This window comes from Ruditapes philippinarum, unplaced genomic scaffold (genome assembly GCF_026571515.1).
Source record: "Ruditapes philippinarum isolate M1 unplaced genomic scaffold, ASM2657151v2 ctg1655_1_1_1_1, whole genome shotgun sequence".
Taxonomy (NCBI): domain Eukaryota; kingdom Metazoa; phylum Mollusca; class Bivalvia; order Venerida; family Veneridae; genus Ruditapes; species Ruditapes philippinarum.
In genome coordinates, this window is record NW_026865771.1 from 57,474 (window position 1) to 75,744 (window position 18,271).

Genomic DNA, 18,271 nt, shown 5'->3' on the forward strand with positions numbered 1-18,271 from the left:
TAATATTACTGACTACTGTAAGGACACAAACAGAACAATGTTGCACCACTGTCATGTCACATTACAAGTCTTGTAAGTCTTGCTTGTATTGGAATTTCTTTCCTTACAAGGTAGGCATCAGTGAAAGCATATTTTTTTTTATGATTTAATAACTGGCCCTCTCTCATGGACAATGCAATGACTATAATTATGCAAATCCAAATGTTCTAAATAGAAAATGACCAGTGTGTAGATATGCTTTGGTAAGGTATCTGTAATGAGCGCATAATTTTTTGCGCGCGGAGCTTCTCAATGTCTGCATTGCAGCAACATTTTTACTTGTTATAGCTTGATTTCAAACACGATGATGGACAATTTTTTCCTCTCCTAAAATTAATAAGAATTGGAAGGCAACCCAGAATGAGTAAGCACATGTCGTCAGTGACGATTGACTACAGTTAGATAATAAACTTGATTGGTATATTTGTAATTCGCAAATAAGGACAATTTCATTGTTATAGACGTACTGTTCATTGACTGGAGGAACTAGCAACAATAGAATTGTTTCCCCATTTCATAAACTAATATGAACGGGTTAAAAATGTCAGCATTCAAAGAATCCGTAATAATGATACTTTTTGTTCAAAATATTTCAAGTTTGAAATGTTTCAAGGGATTTAGTGTTATTATACAATTATTGACTAGTGAGCCATTGAATATGATGTGATATTCACCGGCAGATCGCCTCGGTCAATATGACTTTCTGCCGGTGAATATCACATCATATTCAATGGTTCACTAGTCAATAATTGTTTTATTGTATGAATAGGCTAAGAAATTTAAAAAAAATCATAAAAGTACAACTTTATAATTATACATGTACAAATTTTGCCTCGTTTAAGCGCGGGAAAAAAGACGCACGTGTTAGGCGTGCAACGACTACGCGAACGCTGCGCATACAAAAATGATTCAAGTTTATACTCATCATTGCGGTGTAACCTTTAAGTATAATAGTAAGGTATTGATATTTTAATCGAGAAATATGCCATAAAGAACAAAAAGCAACAATTATTTTTTAATTAACACGCGTAATTAACAGTCTACGGTGTATGATCATTGAATATGAGTCTCAATCTATTTTTAGACTGGGAAAATCCAATTCAGCCAGTGAATATGATACTACACCCAGTAAATATGATTTTATAAAAAGTTCTGTTGACTACTGTTTGGACCAATGAGATTGCAGCTTTATTTAGATCATATAATAAAGACATTTATCACTTAGGGTCATGCATGCCAAATATCAACATTGTGCGTCGTTTGAAAATGTAACAGGCGTCGAAACTAGCCCCTTCGAGGAGAACATACTGCTTTTGTAGGTAGAAATGCATTTCGAGGCTGCCGATGATGGTAGATAAGTTCTGACAGTCCTTTCAGAATGAATCTCACTAATGCTAACTATATGTTTCTTCATACCTTTGAACAAGCTAAGCTTTATTATCTTCTGTTTGAAATACGTACCTTGAATCAAAACTGCTGAATTTATGTCATGGATCTACTCTGCTTTAAATTTAAGAATAGTCCATTTGAAGTTTTAAGTATTTTAGTATCAGAATACCAAATATTAAGCTTCCAATAGTATAGTACCTGACCAGACTTCAAGAATGTGTAGACTCGTCTGATTCAACACGAATGACAGCCCGTGAAGCTTTCAAGTAAACTAGTCTGTATTTAAATAAATAATGTACATTCTAGAAAACATATCAAATAGGAAAATAATTTACTCCATCACCACGTCTTATCACATGGATACGGAATGGTTTTATCACATTCGGATAATCATTTATTTCGTGGAATAACCGTCTTATTATTATACTTAACACTGCTTGATCATATCTATGGCACTGAGCGTCAGTTGTAATTTTGTTATTGCACCCTAATTTGGCACCGGCCGGTGCCATACAGTCTTGGACAAGAGCGCACGAGACCCATTGGTCTACAATAACACTAGTCACGTGATCAAAGTGATACAACACGAATCCGGCTTCCAGTTCACCAAAGTAACGATATTTACACATGTCCTCTCCTAAATAGGCAACTGTACGTTTGTCTGTATGCTGGGCGACAGATAGAGAATTACCGTAAGTGAAATACAGGACGGAGTTGTCCAAACTATACTTTAAAGGTAGGTCAAGGTCATTTGTTGTAAATCGTGCCGAGCTGTCCATATACCATACCCAACCATATTCCATTAATAACATCTGAAAATATAAAATAACATTAATATACTTTAATTAAAGTGCAAACATTAAGTATAAAAACACTACATGTACTTCTTTTTTTATTATCTTTTTTAATGTTTAAAACAATTTCCAAAACAACAACAACGACAAATATGAGAAAAATTAACTATACAGTTTACATGTTCACAGATATATCTGACTATCGATGTCTTTTTTTAATTAAATAGCTTACGACATTTCTATAAATCTGCAGCTTCAATTGCCTCCTAAAATCTATAGGTTTCAACGCATTCTTTAATTTAAAGCTCTCACCATCTTCTATAAATATACAGATCCCAACATCTCCTTCAATTCTACAGTTACATATCTAATCTAAAGCTTTCAATCTTTAAGAACACTATGAATCAAACGCTACATTTAGAAAAAGGCTAAATGAAAATATTTGTTTTTGTCATGGTTTATATATGTGAAATGCAAGAAAAAGAATGAAACACCGGGGGAATATCACTGTTCAGCTGAAACAATGCAGCGTAAACATGTTCCGGGAGCAGGTGTAAGATTCTTATAATCTACAGCTTTTGATATCTATTTTTTCTAGGAATGTCTTTATGTCCGAAGCTTTCTTAAAAAGTTAGACCAAAATAAAAAAGTATAACATGAATTACTGAATACTAAAATATAAATATCATATTTTCAAAATAAGAATAAGTTTAATATAAAATAATTTAGCAAAGTATACATCATAAATTTGCACAAAATAACAAAAATGTTATAAGTTAGCTTACCTTCACAATAATTGGTTTCCATGTGTACGTTTTTAACAGGCTAACATGTTTCGGTAAATCACTAAATGGGAATTTTCTTACTTCACACCGGCAGTACTTTTCAAGCTGAAAATAAAATAATTTTCTTTATTATAAATATAAAAGCCTTAAGAAAAGAAATGAATTATAACGAAAAATAAATTTGCAAACATAATAAAATTTGTGTTAACATGTGTTAATCTTTGCTAGAATACTGAAAATATCATCATCATCATCATCATTATCATCATTATCATCATGATCATCATTATCATCATCATCATCATCAACAACAACAACAACTGACATTCTAAACCAATTACAAAAACATATGACTATGAATGAATCAGTTTGATGCTGATTGAATGTCGTTTATGATGACTATAAATATAATTATGATGTAAATGATGATAATGGTTGTGGTTTTGATTATGATGATATTGTTTATGATAATTATGACGATAATTATGATGTAAATTATGATGATGATGACGATGATAATGATAATGATCGTGATGATGATAATGATGATAATATTGCTGCTGCTGCTGATAATGATGATGATAATGTCGATGATGATAATGACACTGACGAAGACGTTTATAGTGATGCATGATCTTTCATCTATGTAAAACTAGCATAATTATTGCGACATCAAAATGTGCCGATGGTAAAAGGTATATAAATAGGTCTACTTTCTGTTTTAGCAAGAAAGGTTAACGTTCAAATATTTAGGCTCCCAAGAAGGGTACATTGATCGGAAGTAACACGTGCTTGTAATCACAACACAGGTTATAGTTTAGGCTCGCAAGACAGGGTACAGTGATTCGTTTATATTTTGTGGTTTCTGTACATAATATTTGTCGAGCTTACAAAAGTTTTTTTAAAAAACAATTCAACACTGTCATATCAAACAGAATCAAAGTTTCTAAGAATACTACCATCGACCTCTTCCAAAAAGCTTATGTGAATTTTATAATTATTTTGACAATTCTTATCCAGTCAAATACAAAAATATTACTGCTATAAGTTGATCACTTAATAAGCCCATGTCGTAATATATAATTTTGACGTCTCCGTATTTCGGCATCAAAATTTCATGAATGGATTTCAGCAGCCCTTGGGACACTTTGAAATGGCCGGAACTTGCTGCCGTTACTAACACCGGAAATTTAGTCATCATCTGCTTTGGTTGCGTCAAATTCCCGCCAATTTTCAAAAAGTATTCCGTTACATTGCCACGTGGATAATTTGAAACAACTTTTAAGTTTTCCACAAATGTTGGTTCGAACCAATGCTCACATGCACTTGTGTTTACTGAAAATGTAAAACGCAATTACATGTACATAAATCATTTCTACTTATGTTACTTAAATTCTGAATCAATGTTGATGTTTTTTTTATTTAATTCTAGCTGTAGAATAAAGTAAATAAAAAACAATATATTGAGGATATTCAAGTTTTTTCTATAAATACATGATTTATTTTCATCGAGTGGTATGAAAATAAATATTTCATGAGTGGCGGTAGCCACGAGTGAAATATGGTAATTTTCATGCCACAAGATGAAAATAAATCATGTATTTATAGAAAAAACTTGAATTTTCTGTTTATTATATACATTTTTCTCTTTTTTGCGATAAAATTGGAAAGACTTTCCCTTAAATTTTGTGTACTGGCAGAATTTAAAAGAAAGTAGTCCGGCAAGACACCAGTGAAAATACGGAAAATATGTTTCACTGCAGTGAAAAATAAATTTTTACAGTGAAAATACAGAAAATGAAAATACGCATTTTATTTTATCAATATTTCTCAATATTTCATTTATAAGTATATAATAAACACATTATCTTCCGGCAGAACATATTAAAATCTTATAACTTATTTTCATTTTTATACCCTGTAGTTTTAAGCATGCGATTACGTACTCTTACGTCGATATACGTCAATTTGGCATTAGCGAGATTAAAATAGATACATCTAAATCCCTTGATCTTAATATAGTTTTGCCTATTTTATTAACATTGAATTTTTTTTCTCTATCAGTTAGATCTATTGCTGATAATGTGCTGGTCTGTTGTATAAAAAACAAAATTACTTATGCTTGATGGCGGCTAGGCATTTGTGAACTTTTTTGTATAAAGTCTATATTGCTATATTTTAATGCCAGATAAAATTATATGCTTTCTACCTTTAAAATTGAAGATAAGTCATAATTTGCTACAAACGTGTATGAAAACTGTCATAATAATGCAATGAAAATTAACGCATCTAAAGTGAAAACTTAAAACATCTAAAAAGAAGATTGCTACAACTTTCTAAATCAAATTTGGAATTTGTTCAGTACCATAAAATGTTCAAAATATTTTTAAATGTTACACAACCATGAATAAACTATTGTTTTATACACAACCCCGGCCTCGTCTGGTTCCTAAGATATATACCAGGATGCAGTTATATAATACACTTTGTCATCGTGTCAATCTATTGGAGCAGCTGTTTCATTTAAATACCTTAACAATAATAAATGGTATTTCAGTTACAGTTGTACACAAACCAGTATAATTAGACTTACCTTTAAACGTGGTATTTGATATGTAAACTATTGTCTTGTTTGAAAATGTGTTTATTATTCTAGGTGAAGGCAAAGCTGTTTCACGGATTACATTATGACTGTTGTCATCAAACTTAACTGAGCTAGACTTTTCTATTTCAATAGATTGTGGTTGGTAACGGAATACTGAAAGTATAAAAAAACAACAACAAAAAATAAAAAAGTCACTGTGTTGAATTTAACTACACAGTTTCGCTCCAATATAGGCGTAAAACATTTGTTTGTTAATTTATATAAGTTTGAATATAGAAATCAACTACAGTTTCAATTAAAAAATGTAATTTGTTGTTTATTTATAAAATTCATAGTAAAGTATATTTATAGATGATTTTTTTTATTCGATACAGTAATTAGCACATGCGCAGCAACATCGTGCTCATCAGATAATAAGTATGCTTTCGTAGAAAACAGCGAGATTGATTACTTTTTAAAAGGAGTACTTTATAATAGCTTTGTCCTATTTAAAGATATACTATGCTCATCTTTGAGTAAAATATTTTAATTAAAGAAATTTGTTAAAACCTATGAAATCCTTACTGAATATATCTAATTTGAATAAAAAAACGAATTAACTATGTATTGAAAGTCGCGTTCCATTTTACAGGACAAGTAAAGTTGGTATTTTTAAAAAAAAAAACTGCCAGATTTTTAACGGCACTATAAATTCATATTGTGACAACCTATAGTGTGTAAAGTTTAAAACATGAAATATCTACTTTGTGTGAAGAGAAAACATGTTTATTTTATATTTTCAAAGAGACAGTGTAGCAATTACCAATAATTCCTATTATCAAATTTTAGCAAAGTATATCTTTAAGGAAACCCCTAAAGTGCAAGGCCCATATTTGTTTTTTTATTATAAAATCTTTTAATTACAATTTGCAAACCGGCACTAACAGTTATAAACCATAACGAAAGACGAACCATCTTTTGTTTATTTTACATTATAGTATAGTGTTTGTTTCCATTATAGTATAGTCTTTGTTTACATTCTGCAACTTTCATGACAGCTTTTGAAATTCTCTGTATATTATGTAAAAAATACATTTTTAAGAGCAATGTAACTTTCTCTAAAACACGATGAAAACATTATATCTTTAGATGAATATGAATAATCATTACAACTGAACTTGACCGAGATAAACTATGTATAAATATATGTGTCACATTTTGTGTTTATTTTAGAAGGCACATTAAAGTCTTTGTCTTTGACTTACCTGTATGAATGGTTAGGAATATTGAGACCAGTAGAGGTGTAGACAACCAAATGAATGCTCTCTTCTTTCTCTTACAAACTGTAAAATTAATATAAACTGTATCATATATTTATAATAATTTGCAAAATATAAAAATCCAGCAGATCTTACCTAAAGAAATAAATGAATCAAACACTTGAACACCTTCAAATATTTCTTAAATAAAAAAAATATCAAACAGGCACTATAGTAACCAAGATCTCATTAGTGAGAATTTCTGAGATCAGAAGATCCTTGGCAAAATGATTCAACTAACTTTGTCACTGCACGTTATCTTTTGCAGACGGATGTCGAAATTTGTGTTTCAACAAGTGTAAAAATAAAACGTTCATCCCTCCCCCCCCCCCCCCCCCCCCCAAAAAAAAAACAAAAACAAAAAAAACAAACAAAACAAAACAACACAACGACAAAAAACTTGCATATAACAGCTTTACCGTTCATAGCGTATTAATGAAATAATCCAGACAAATAAAATCTCTTTCAATATATATAACTTTTACATAGAATAGAAAACAGTTATAACGTCCATATTGTTTTAATATTATGATCTAGAGCGTACAATATCTATTTATAACACAAAATAAATCTAATGTTCAAAATAATTTTTTTTTTATATAGATCTAAATCAGCTTTAGTCCATTGAAAATTTACAAATGAATCAGTGGAGTTATTGAAATATTTTATTGTGTATATACAACTAGGGGTTTCAAATTACTCAAGTTTAAGTAAATCAAGGTCTGTGACGGAAAATGCCGAACTATTATTATACAATGTTCGAATCCAATGTATACAAAGTTGTCCTTTTCAATGAGAAGAAAAAAAGAGGACTATGGTAATTAAGATATTTTAGAAGAAGTGATTTAAAGTAAGGCTAACGATCATATGATATAATATAACTAAAATCATGGTTTTGTTAATTATTGTCTTCAATCGATTTAATTCTTTTTTACCATAGTACATACAATTTATATTAACGTTGCACATCTTTCAGTGTTGACAATAAGGGATAATATCAAACATGTAATGATTATAAAGCAAACAGGGCAGACATGATAAATTTCGCTGTTGGCGAGGCTAGAATCTATGTATTCGTAATCAGGCAAAGTTTTTGTATTACTTCATTTAGTTTATATACGTAAACAGTTAGTAGTAGCCTAACAAAATAATATATACTGTCATATTTTGCATTTAATATTTAAAGAGTCACATGTATTGTATTGTGAATGTTTATACATTTCTGAAACTATAAATATATACCCCCACCTTGCTTGAAGATAGCGTTGTTTATTTAAAACAGTACGCTTCCAGTTTCATGCATTTTTGATGAAAATTTATAAATTTAGAAAAAGATTGTAATTGTACTAAGATTGACATTTAAAAATTAAACTATAAAAAGAGTTACAATTTATGAGGTGCTATTCACTCCCAAAAAGTAGATAATTCATGCTTTAGTTCCCGTCAAAAGATAAATACAAATTGTACTGGTTATAAGCGTATTGAGTTTTTCAATTATATATAATTATAGTGATCAAAATCTAAAAAAAGAAGATAAATTGCCTGGCCGTACATATTATACGTTTGATACTGTATCAGGTTAGCAACTTTTCGACGTTATCCGCCAGTCCTTTGAACAATTATAATTAATGGTCGAGGTATTCTGATCCAGGTTCGATTCCCGTCACATTCGTTGTGATTGATCAAGAATACTTTCTACAGTCATTCGCACTATACATCTGCTCTAACATGTACATAAGTAATCAGTTCCCAGCGAAAGTGAAGGCAACTAGTACTGGGCTTGTAAGCCTGCCCAGGAACGATGTGGTGGCTGAACTGTGCTATGGTAAATTAAATGTGGCTTACTGCCGTGATCCGGAGTGAAAACTACCACCTTGGTGATCCAATTTCACCTGTGGATATACGTTTGTTTTTAGTCACCACTGCACCGGAGACTCACATATTGGCAACTCACTCCAGAAGGTGTTATTTTTTTCCTTCGAAGCAACAGCGGACCAAAATTACTCTTTTACCAGTGTAACAACACTAGGGTTTTAAGCATTATTTTATGGAACCTCATAAAGTCTTAGGTCGTATAACCTCAAGACGTTAGATGAGCGGCTATTTAATGCAACAATAAAACACATTACGGAGGGTATATAGAGAGAACATTTGCGAAATTGACTATTTGCCTTCTAATGGACATTTGTTTTCAAACAACGAGATTTAAATGTTATATATTATATCATTTATATTAAATGACATGTAACATGTGGCGTGAAACAACCGAAAGACTATTTAGAATTACCATTTTCCTCATTTTATTCTCCATATATAAACAAGAATCAAATCTGGTCCCTGCAAAAGGGAGTTTTCGCCTCAAAAATAAAAACTTGTTTTCAAAAGAATAATGTTTCATTTATTATCTTCATTCAGTGAGTACCGTTTTGCAAACTGTAATACACAATGTATCACATTCATGGGAAAAAAAATGAAATTCTTCTGAGAAATAAAAATAACAGAATTTCTGACTTTAAGATATGTAACATGGTACAGTTTACTTTCTTTTGGGTGTATTGAATAAGATATAAATTTCCGTAAATGGAAAAATATATATTTTCCTTTTGGCGGATAATTTTGTTTGAAACAATTTAATTGAATTTAGTATTATATGAATGTGCGTAATTTAGAAGCATTACGTATTGTATAACAATTATTCATAGAAGTAAATAAAATACATACCAGTCATTTTAACTAGCCCATTTATCTTACTTTTAACAATAAAACACGTTAGCAAAATTGAAATATGGTAAGGTAAATAATAAAACATATTTCAAGCATTACACGCGCATTGTTCAATTACATAATATGGTCGCAGGGTTTTTAATTACAAGAAAAATACTCGCTTCAATAGAAATCATTTCACATAATAACACGACTTACAGGGAAACAGCTGACGAGTACGAATGGGGACTGTCTCAAGATTGTAAATTAAGTCAGAACGATAACACATTATGCCTCAAGAAATATGTTAATTTACATGATTTTTTTTAAATGTATCAAACAGTCAATGTGAACAAAGAAAGAAATTTACACATTGTAAATTTCAACCACGTTAATTAAAAAGGTCAAAATATGCAAAATAGACCTTACTGCGTTTGTCACGCAGTAGAAATATGGTGATAAATACTGCAAAATCAGTCAGTCATTGTATATAAAATGTAAATCATTTTCTGAAAGTCTTAATACAATTTTCTCAATGTTGATTTTCCATGATAATAATCTTAAAAAAATAATTAACAAAAAATTGGCACATCTAGAGTCATGCAGTTCTTATGGAAAATAATCTTCAGATTTTTACTAGTGAAAATAAATCCCTGAAAACTTTGAAGTTCTTTTATGGAGTATTTCATTTACCACCGGTTAAACCAGGATCTTAAGCAAAACAGTTTCTGGACATTAGCAAAGTTCCGTATGAGACTCGAACTTTGTAAGTGCAAAGAATGCATAATCAGCGTTTTTAATCACTCAACAGCGAAGGTCAAATATGTGTATTAATATGTATATTCATAATATTAAATTCGCGTAGATTTAATTTTTTTTCTAAGAATTCAATAAATTTATTTAAAAATCTACACAAATTCACATAAACCAACCTGCCTACTATCAACAAGAGCCATGTCAACATGGCCATCCCCCGCCGAATGTGTTTGCTCATTGGAAGAATGTATATGTAGTAGAGCAAAATAATTCAATTTTAAGAGGTCTTCTGGTAATGAAAACTGATGGCTAAAGTGATAACAGATTTAAAACCTATGTGAATAGTGATGGCTAAAATAACAAAGGGCAATAACTGAAAAATAATGCAGGATAGGTTATCATTCTTGTGTGCTGCACCCTCCTCAGTAAATTCCACCTATGAGGTTTCAAGTTGATACCTTAAATACTTTTTGAGATAGGCTCTCAACAGAATAGTATGAAAAAGAACAAAGGGCAATTACTCAAAAATTATATAGGGAAGAGTTATCATTCTTGCGCACAGCATTCCTTCTCAATAAGATCTATCCACCTATGACATTTCATGTTGACATCTCATACACTTTTGAGTTATGCTCCACTTAGGTGAAAAATTAAGTATGAAAAATAACAAAGGGCAATAACTAAAAAAATATGAAAGGTAGAGTTATCATTTTTATGCACTGCACACCTCCTGAGTGAAATCTATGGACCTATGAAGTTTCATGTTTATATCTCAAAGGCTTTTTGAGTTATGCTCTGGACAAAAATTAATTTTGAAAAATAACAAAGAGCAATAACTCAAAAATTATGCAGGATAGACTTATCATTCTTATGCACTGCATTCCTCCTTAATGAAATCCATTTACCTATGAAGTTTCAAGTTGATACCTCTAATACTTTTTGAGATAAGCTCCGGACAAAATAGTATGAAAAAGAACAAAGGGCAATAACTCAAAAATTGTATAGAGAAGAGTTATCATTCTTTCGCACAGCATTCCTCCTCAATAAGATCTATCCACCTATAACATTTCATGTTGACATCTCATACACTTTTGAGTTATGCTCCACTCAGGTGAAAAATTAAGTATGAAAAATAACAAAGGGCAATAACTCAAAAATTATGACAGGTAGAGTTATCATTTTTATGCACTGCACACCTCCTGAGTGAAATCTATGGACCTATGAATTTTCGTGTTGATATCTCAAAGGCTTTTTGAGTTATGCTCTGGACAAAAAATAATTTTGAAATATAACAAAGGGCAAGGATAGAGTTATGCAGGATAGAGTTATCATTCTTGTGCACTGCACACCTCCTAAATGAGATCCATCCACCTATGAAGTTTCAAGTTGATACCTCTAATACTTTTTGAGATCAGCTCCGGACAAAATAGTATGATAAAGAACAAAAGGCAATAACTCAAAAATTGTATAGGGAAGAGTTATCATTCTTTCGCACAGCATTCCTCCCCAATAAGATCTATCCATCTATGACATTTCATGTTGACATCTCAAACACTTTTTGAGTGATGTACCACTCAGGTGAAAAATTAAGTATGAAAAATAACAAAGGGCAATAACTCAAAAATTATGAAAGGTAGAGTTATCATTCTTGTAAACTGCACACCTCCTGAGTGAGATCTATGCACCTATGAAGTTTCATGTTGATATCTCAAAGGCTTTTTGAGTTATGCTCTGGACAAAAATTGATTTTGAAAAATAACAAAGGGCAATAACTCAAAAAATATGCAGGGTAGAGTTATCATTCTTATGCACTGCACTCCTTCTCAATGAGGTCTATTTACCTATGAAGTTTCAAGTTGATACCTCAAATACTTTTTGAGATATGCTCCGACAAAAATGTCGGACGGAAGGACGGACGGACGAACGGTGCTTTTTCTTTGATCTTTATGTGGCATTTTCCCCCATTAACCAGTAAAGTTACCACATAAAACAGTCGGTTTATGGTGATTTTCTTCTTTTTTTAACCAAAATTACGGACGGAATGAAGCTCATAAACCATAGAATGTTCGCTCGGATGGACGGACGGATGGACGGAAGGACGGACGGAGACTATTTCTATATCCCCGCCGCCTTTCGATGGGGGATAACAAAAGATACACCTGTATGATACGGGTATTTTTAAATTATCAGGGGTGTGTAACAGTTGTAAATTTTAAAGCATGCCAGATGTAAAAATAATGTACAATGTAAATGTTAACATTTGTCAATCTATATACAATAAAAATCCATATAAAATTTATAGAATAGTCAAAATATGTTATTTCCATAATCTTATGGTCGATTTCCAAAAGAGCTGCATGCTATTTAACAAATAAAAATATAGAATAAAAGTTTACGAAATGATTTTGCTCATGCCCAATCCGTTACAAACATTTTTTTGGGAGTACTTTTATTTTAAATTCAAACAACGTATAGGTTTATACACTTTAATCTGTTGTTCATTTGTTTTCTTTAAAAGACATATTATTATGCTAATATTACAATTTTTGATAGAAGTTGAAATAATAATTTTGAGAAACGCCCCATACGATTGTTCCTAAATCCGCCCAACATCATTTTATTTTTGGAATAATAATTATTATTAAGCAGATTAGCCCCATTATTCTGAACGCCAGAAATCACGTGGAAAAAAACACATCTAATAAGGATTGCATTGGTATAAGCACACAACATTTCCCTTTGATATTGTCCAAAAAAGACACATTAAATTACGTATGAAAATTGTTTGAGGAAAAAAAATAACCGCCCTTTGCTTCATAATTCAACACTGAAGTTATCTTTTGTACATTTCATTGCTTTTAAATAAAAAAAATGACTCAAGCGATTAACACTTATAACATTTATTTGTATCATAGTTTGGAGACCTTTCTGTTGAAAATGTGTCAGGGTTAAATCGTATATGTACATATACATGCACAGTGCGTTAACTGGAGTGCGGGTATTAGTTAACCGCACTCCAGAGCATGCCCATTGATTGGCTCATTTTTGCTGGGGTTTACATATTGTGACGGCAGAGAAAGGGAAAGCGACAGAAATGGCATATTCAGATGTTCGTTCATTGGTTCATTTTTGCCGGGGTTTCATATTGTGACAACAGGGAACGTGCTTTTATGTTTGACTATGATACAAAAGAGAAAGAACACCAAAACACTCGGCAATCTGATTAATACTCGGGGGCTACGATTACATAATTGATAAGGCCTGCTTTGAAGTTAATTAATGTTAAAGAGATCTCAGTATCAACATACAAAAAATGAACAACCAACCTGGTAAGACTACATGGATGTGCTTAATACTTAGTTTTAGTTAAGTTTATTGTCCGATTATTTCAAATATAATATTGATTGATGCATATGAAACAGAGAAGACTCACTTTGGACTCTGTTTAACATATACTAAAATCACTAGAACTATCGCTGAATGCGATTCATACCCCCACCAATGTCCTTGACAGAAGACAACTTGGAAAGGTGGTTCAGGGAATAACTTTAGTGGCACAAATACATAAAAAGAAATTATCCCTGGTGAAAAAAGAGTAATTGTACAGGTAATATTTCAATATTTATTATCAAATCATGTTCGAAACAGTTACAAATAACCTTTCATTTTCCCAATGTACTAAACATTTTATAAGTCAATTTTTTACCTTCAACTGTGGCCTTGACCTTAAGCTGGCACAAAGATAAGATGGGTTCTGCACATTGCCAAGTTGGGGTGATCAATTGAGTAAAGTTTGAAGAAAATCCTTCCATTAGTATAGAAATTATAGAGCGGACACAACATGTTGTCTAGTATTAATTGTATGTAAATTTAAAGACTTAAAAGAGGGCATAACTTTGTCAAAATGCAATACAGAGTTATGAAACTTGACCTGCATATCTTATTTGTGACACCTCATATACATTTTAAGTTTCAATCAAATACCTTTTCTAGTTTCAGAAATATTTAAGTACATGTGAAAAATTAACAACATTTTTAAGTCAATTTTTGACCTTCAAGTGTGACCTTGACCTTTAGTCAGCACAAAGGTGACATTGATTCTGCACATAACCTTGTTGAGGTGAACATTTGAGTAAAGTTTGAAGAAAATCCCTCCATTAGTTGTGGATTTATAGAGTGATCACAACATATTGTCTTATATTTGATTGTATGTAAATTTAAGACTTAAAAAGGGGCATAACTTTGTCAAAATGCAATACAGAGTTATGAAACTTGACCAGCATATCTTAATTGTGACACTTCATATATATTTTAAGTTTCAAGCAAATAACTTTTCTAGTTTCAGAAATATTTAAATTACATGTTAAAATTTAAGAATATTTTCTAAGTCAATTTTTGACCTTCAAGTGTGACCTTAACCTGAAGCCGGCAAAAGGGTAACATGGGTTCTGTACATTACCTTGTTAAGGTGAACATTTGAGCCATATTGAAGAAAATCTTTCAATTAGTGTAGGACTTACAGAGCAGACACGACATATTGTGTAATATTTGATTGTTTGAAATTTGATCTTCATTTGTGACCTTGACCTTGAGCTGACACATGGGCAACATGGGTTCTACACATCCCCTTGTTGAGGTGAACATTTGAGCCAAGTTTGAAGAAAATCCTTCAATTAGTGTAGGACTTACAGAGCAACACGACATAAGTCTTTTATTTGATTGAGTTTGATATTTGACCTTCAATTGTGACCTTGACCTTCAGCTGACACACGGGCAACACGGGGTCTGCACATGCCCTTGTTGAGGTGAACATTTGAGCCAAGTTTGGAGAAAATCCTTCAATTGGTATAGGATCTATAGAGCGGACACGAAAATGGAGATGGACCGACCAACGGATGGACGGACCGACCGACCGACCGACGCGACAAACCGAATCCATTATAGCCCCCCCCCCCACACATTTTGTGGTGGGGGTATAATAACACATTTCACTGCGATAGTATATAAAAAATGAAATAAATTGACAAATAGATAAAGTAGACAACGAGGATGTACTATTCTCCTATCGGTTATTCCTCTATCTTGACCGGCCGGCTATTAGTATCACATGTTTATTTTCCGGTCTCTCCCGGTTTTGGAGTAGATATTTCATTTGATTTCGTAACAAATAAATAAGATCTTTGTTCAAAAATGAATGTTTGTCACTTAGCTTGGTTACAACAATTTATTCACACTGATCATCTCTCAATATTTTTTTTATTATTATACATAAAGATTTAATTATAAAAATAATAACATCATGTTTCATTTTATTTATAACATTTATAGTTTAAAATTTGGCTCTTTAGCGTTGGGTTTTTTTTAATATTTGTTCACCTTACCAAACCCAGTTTATTCTATCTTGGTCTTATAGTTCATTTAATTAAACTATATGCTTTGTTTAACATATCATGTCTGAGATTATACTACAAACAAAAAAAAAAGACACGACTTTCATTTTCATCATTTTTACAAGCGAGCGCATATGTCACAATCTTTCAATCTTTATATCTTCGGACTTCTAGCATCGCGTCTAAGCGGACAGGACAACACCGCACCGAAATTTAACAAGTGCAGTTTTGTTTTCTAGGAACTACGTACACTTAATTTTTCATGATTATGTTTAAAAAAACTTGTAGTCTCTGCGTTTGAACTTTATCTATAGAATATTCATTAAACTGGATGTAATCGTATCATTTTAAAAGGAAAAAAATCGTACAATGTATGAAATTTTGCAAATTTAACACTTCTTAGTGTTTCTTATAAACATAATTGCCAATTATCTACTATAACCTTTTTCTTTTGAGTCACAATATTGAAATATTTTGAAATTAACTCACAACTTCTTAATTAATTTCTATTAATTTCCTGAATTCTACACCAATGTTTGGACAAAAAACGCCACTGTTTCACACGAACAAACTCACCATATATGGCATTAATAGGAGTATATTTACCCACACTGAGGAACAATCTCACCGCCCGAGCTTTCATGGTATTTATACATGGGTAGGACCTACAAGTTTTCCCCATACTTATACATGACTGGTCGTAATGTGCTTCCATACAGCATTTTCAAGACTTTATATGAGAAGCCACCATTTGACTTAAACTTGGTTATAAGTAGCCTAAGGATCCTTCCTGAACTTTTGACAATACATAGACTTCTATGACATTTATAGACATATGTAACACCGCACTTTGGGGTTCATACACAGGTACATATGCATTTTTACATCAGACAAACGACCGCACTTTGGGGGTCATAAAAATTCAATCAATAAAAATGAATTTTCATGATGTTTTAAATAATATATTGTATTCAAAGCCAATGGTAAACAAAAATCAAGGTATTAATTAGACGCAAAACATGTGCCCTGAATTATAGTAAAATCATTTATAGGGATTTTAAATTATCTTTATCGTTTAGAGAAGAACTTTCATCAAATAAAGAATTTTTACCAATTAATATGCTCAAAATATTTTTTCTCACATTTTCCATTTATTTTAAAAGAATGCACACCTTTCACTAACTCGATCCATTGTTTTACCTAATTGCATCATTTTCCCGTTTTTTTTAATTTACATATTTTATAGAAATATGATAGTCTTAGCAGAGACAAAGGTATAAATCATGGGAAATCTTAATAAGAGTAAATAATGTGCCTGATAATATGTTGAAAGGGCCACTTATTTAGCTTATCTAAATCTGATATTTAAGAAACTTGACTAGATGTAGATTCGGCCTTAAGTAGTAGTCCGTAAAATATCATAAACAATGTAAGTAGTCACACATTAAGAGCGGATAACTCAGTCAGTAGAGCCGCAGTTCGGTATTTCGATGGTCCCAGGTTCGAGTCTTGATTAGGTTGCACATTAATCTCGCCCTGTGACAATTATATTTAAAAAAAAAAATTGAAGTGTTTCTATCATTACACATGGAGAAACATAATTTTTAGTGAGTAAAGTATGTAAGGAATCAATTGGGAGGGAACTGTTTTTGAGGGAAACCTGAGATGATTCCTTCAATGCAGAATTACTGTCTGAATGCAAGTGTTGTATTGCAGTGAACATTGTACAACATATCACTAATTAGTGTTACACAAATAAATTCCACCGTCTGTTGAGGCCTTTACTCATTGGCCAATTACCTGAACCTTATCTTTCCATCTGTTCCTTTTTAACAATTAGTACAGTTATAGTGAATTTGTATTTTATATGGATGACAAATACTTCACTGTTTACATTTTGCTACTTTTATGACAAATTATTTCACATTTATCGCTACTATATTCAGGTAACAAGCATCTGACATTTCTCTGATACCATTATTTTAACATTATAAATTCACGTTTGCCCTTTCTATTGAAGTAGGTAAGATTTCCCATTAAAATAGCCTCATGCGAACGGTTGTTACGGAGCTTACAAAAAAAACCTCAAGTTTCTCGATAAGCTTAATAAAGTATTTGTAAAAATCACAATTTAAAGTCCGATCGAGAAACTTGATATCTATGGTTCTTGGAAAAAATATTAACTGCATTTTATATCATCTCCATCATATTTAAAATGGGGCTCAATATGGCACTAAATGACTGGCACAGGATATTTTTCACAGAAACTTTTAATTTTAGGAATACATTCACAATTTATGTACTAGAGTACTTTGTTATATGGACACAATATTTAGATATTTCAAGTTGTAAAATTAATGAAACTTTTGTCACTTAAGCATCAAACAAAGTATCGACCGTCATCTTGAACTCCACCTCAATATTTCAATGTTGCTGATCGAAAATAAGTCAGTACTCAGCATTTAAGCAGAACTCTGTTGACACCTTCAGAACTATGGAACCCAAAGTGCGT

At 31.6% G+C, this 18,271-nt stretch overlaps 1 protein-coding gene across 2 annotated transcripts; it reads right to left on the minus strand.

The window, feature by feature from the left end:
- Window positions 1-1,042: 1,042 nt before the first annotated feature.
- Window positions 1,043-9,784, minus strand: LOC132730254 (uncharacterized). Of its 2 annotated transcripts, none has more exons than XM_060716135.1 (6): window positions 9,632-9,784; window positions 6,857-6,934; window positions 5,601-5,765; window positions 4,047-4,342; window positions 3,008-3,112; window positions 1,043-2,240 (listed from the first exon to the last, which is right to left on the minus strand). In XM_060716135.1, the coding sequence occupies exons 1-6, from the start codon at window positions 9,717-9,719 to the stop codon at window positions 1,743-1,745; spliced, it is 1,230 nt and encodes a 409-aa protein (XP_060572118.1). In that variant the 5' UTR covers window positions 9,720-9,784; the 3' UTR covers window positions 1,043-1,742. The 2 variants fall into 2 exon arrangements, with proteins under 2 accessions (XP_060572118.1, XP_060572119.1); XM_060716136.1 differs by lacking the exon at window positions 9,632-9,784 and adding an exon at window positions 7,330-7,483.
- Between the last annotated feature and the right edge of the window lie 8,487 nt (window positions 9,785-18,271).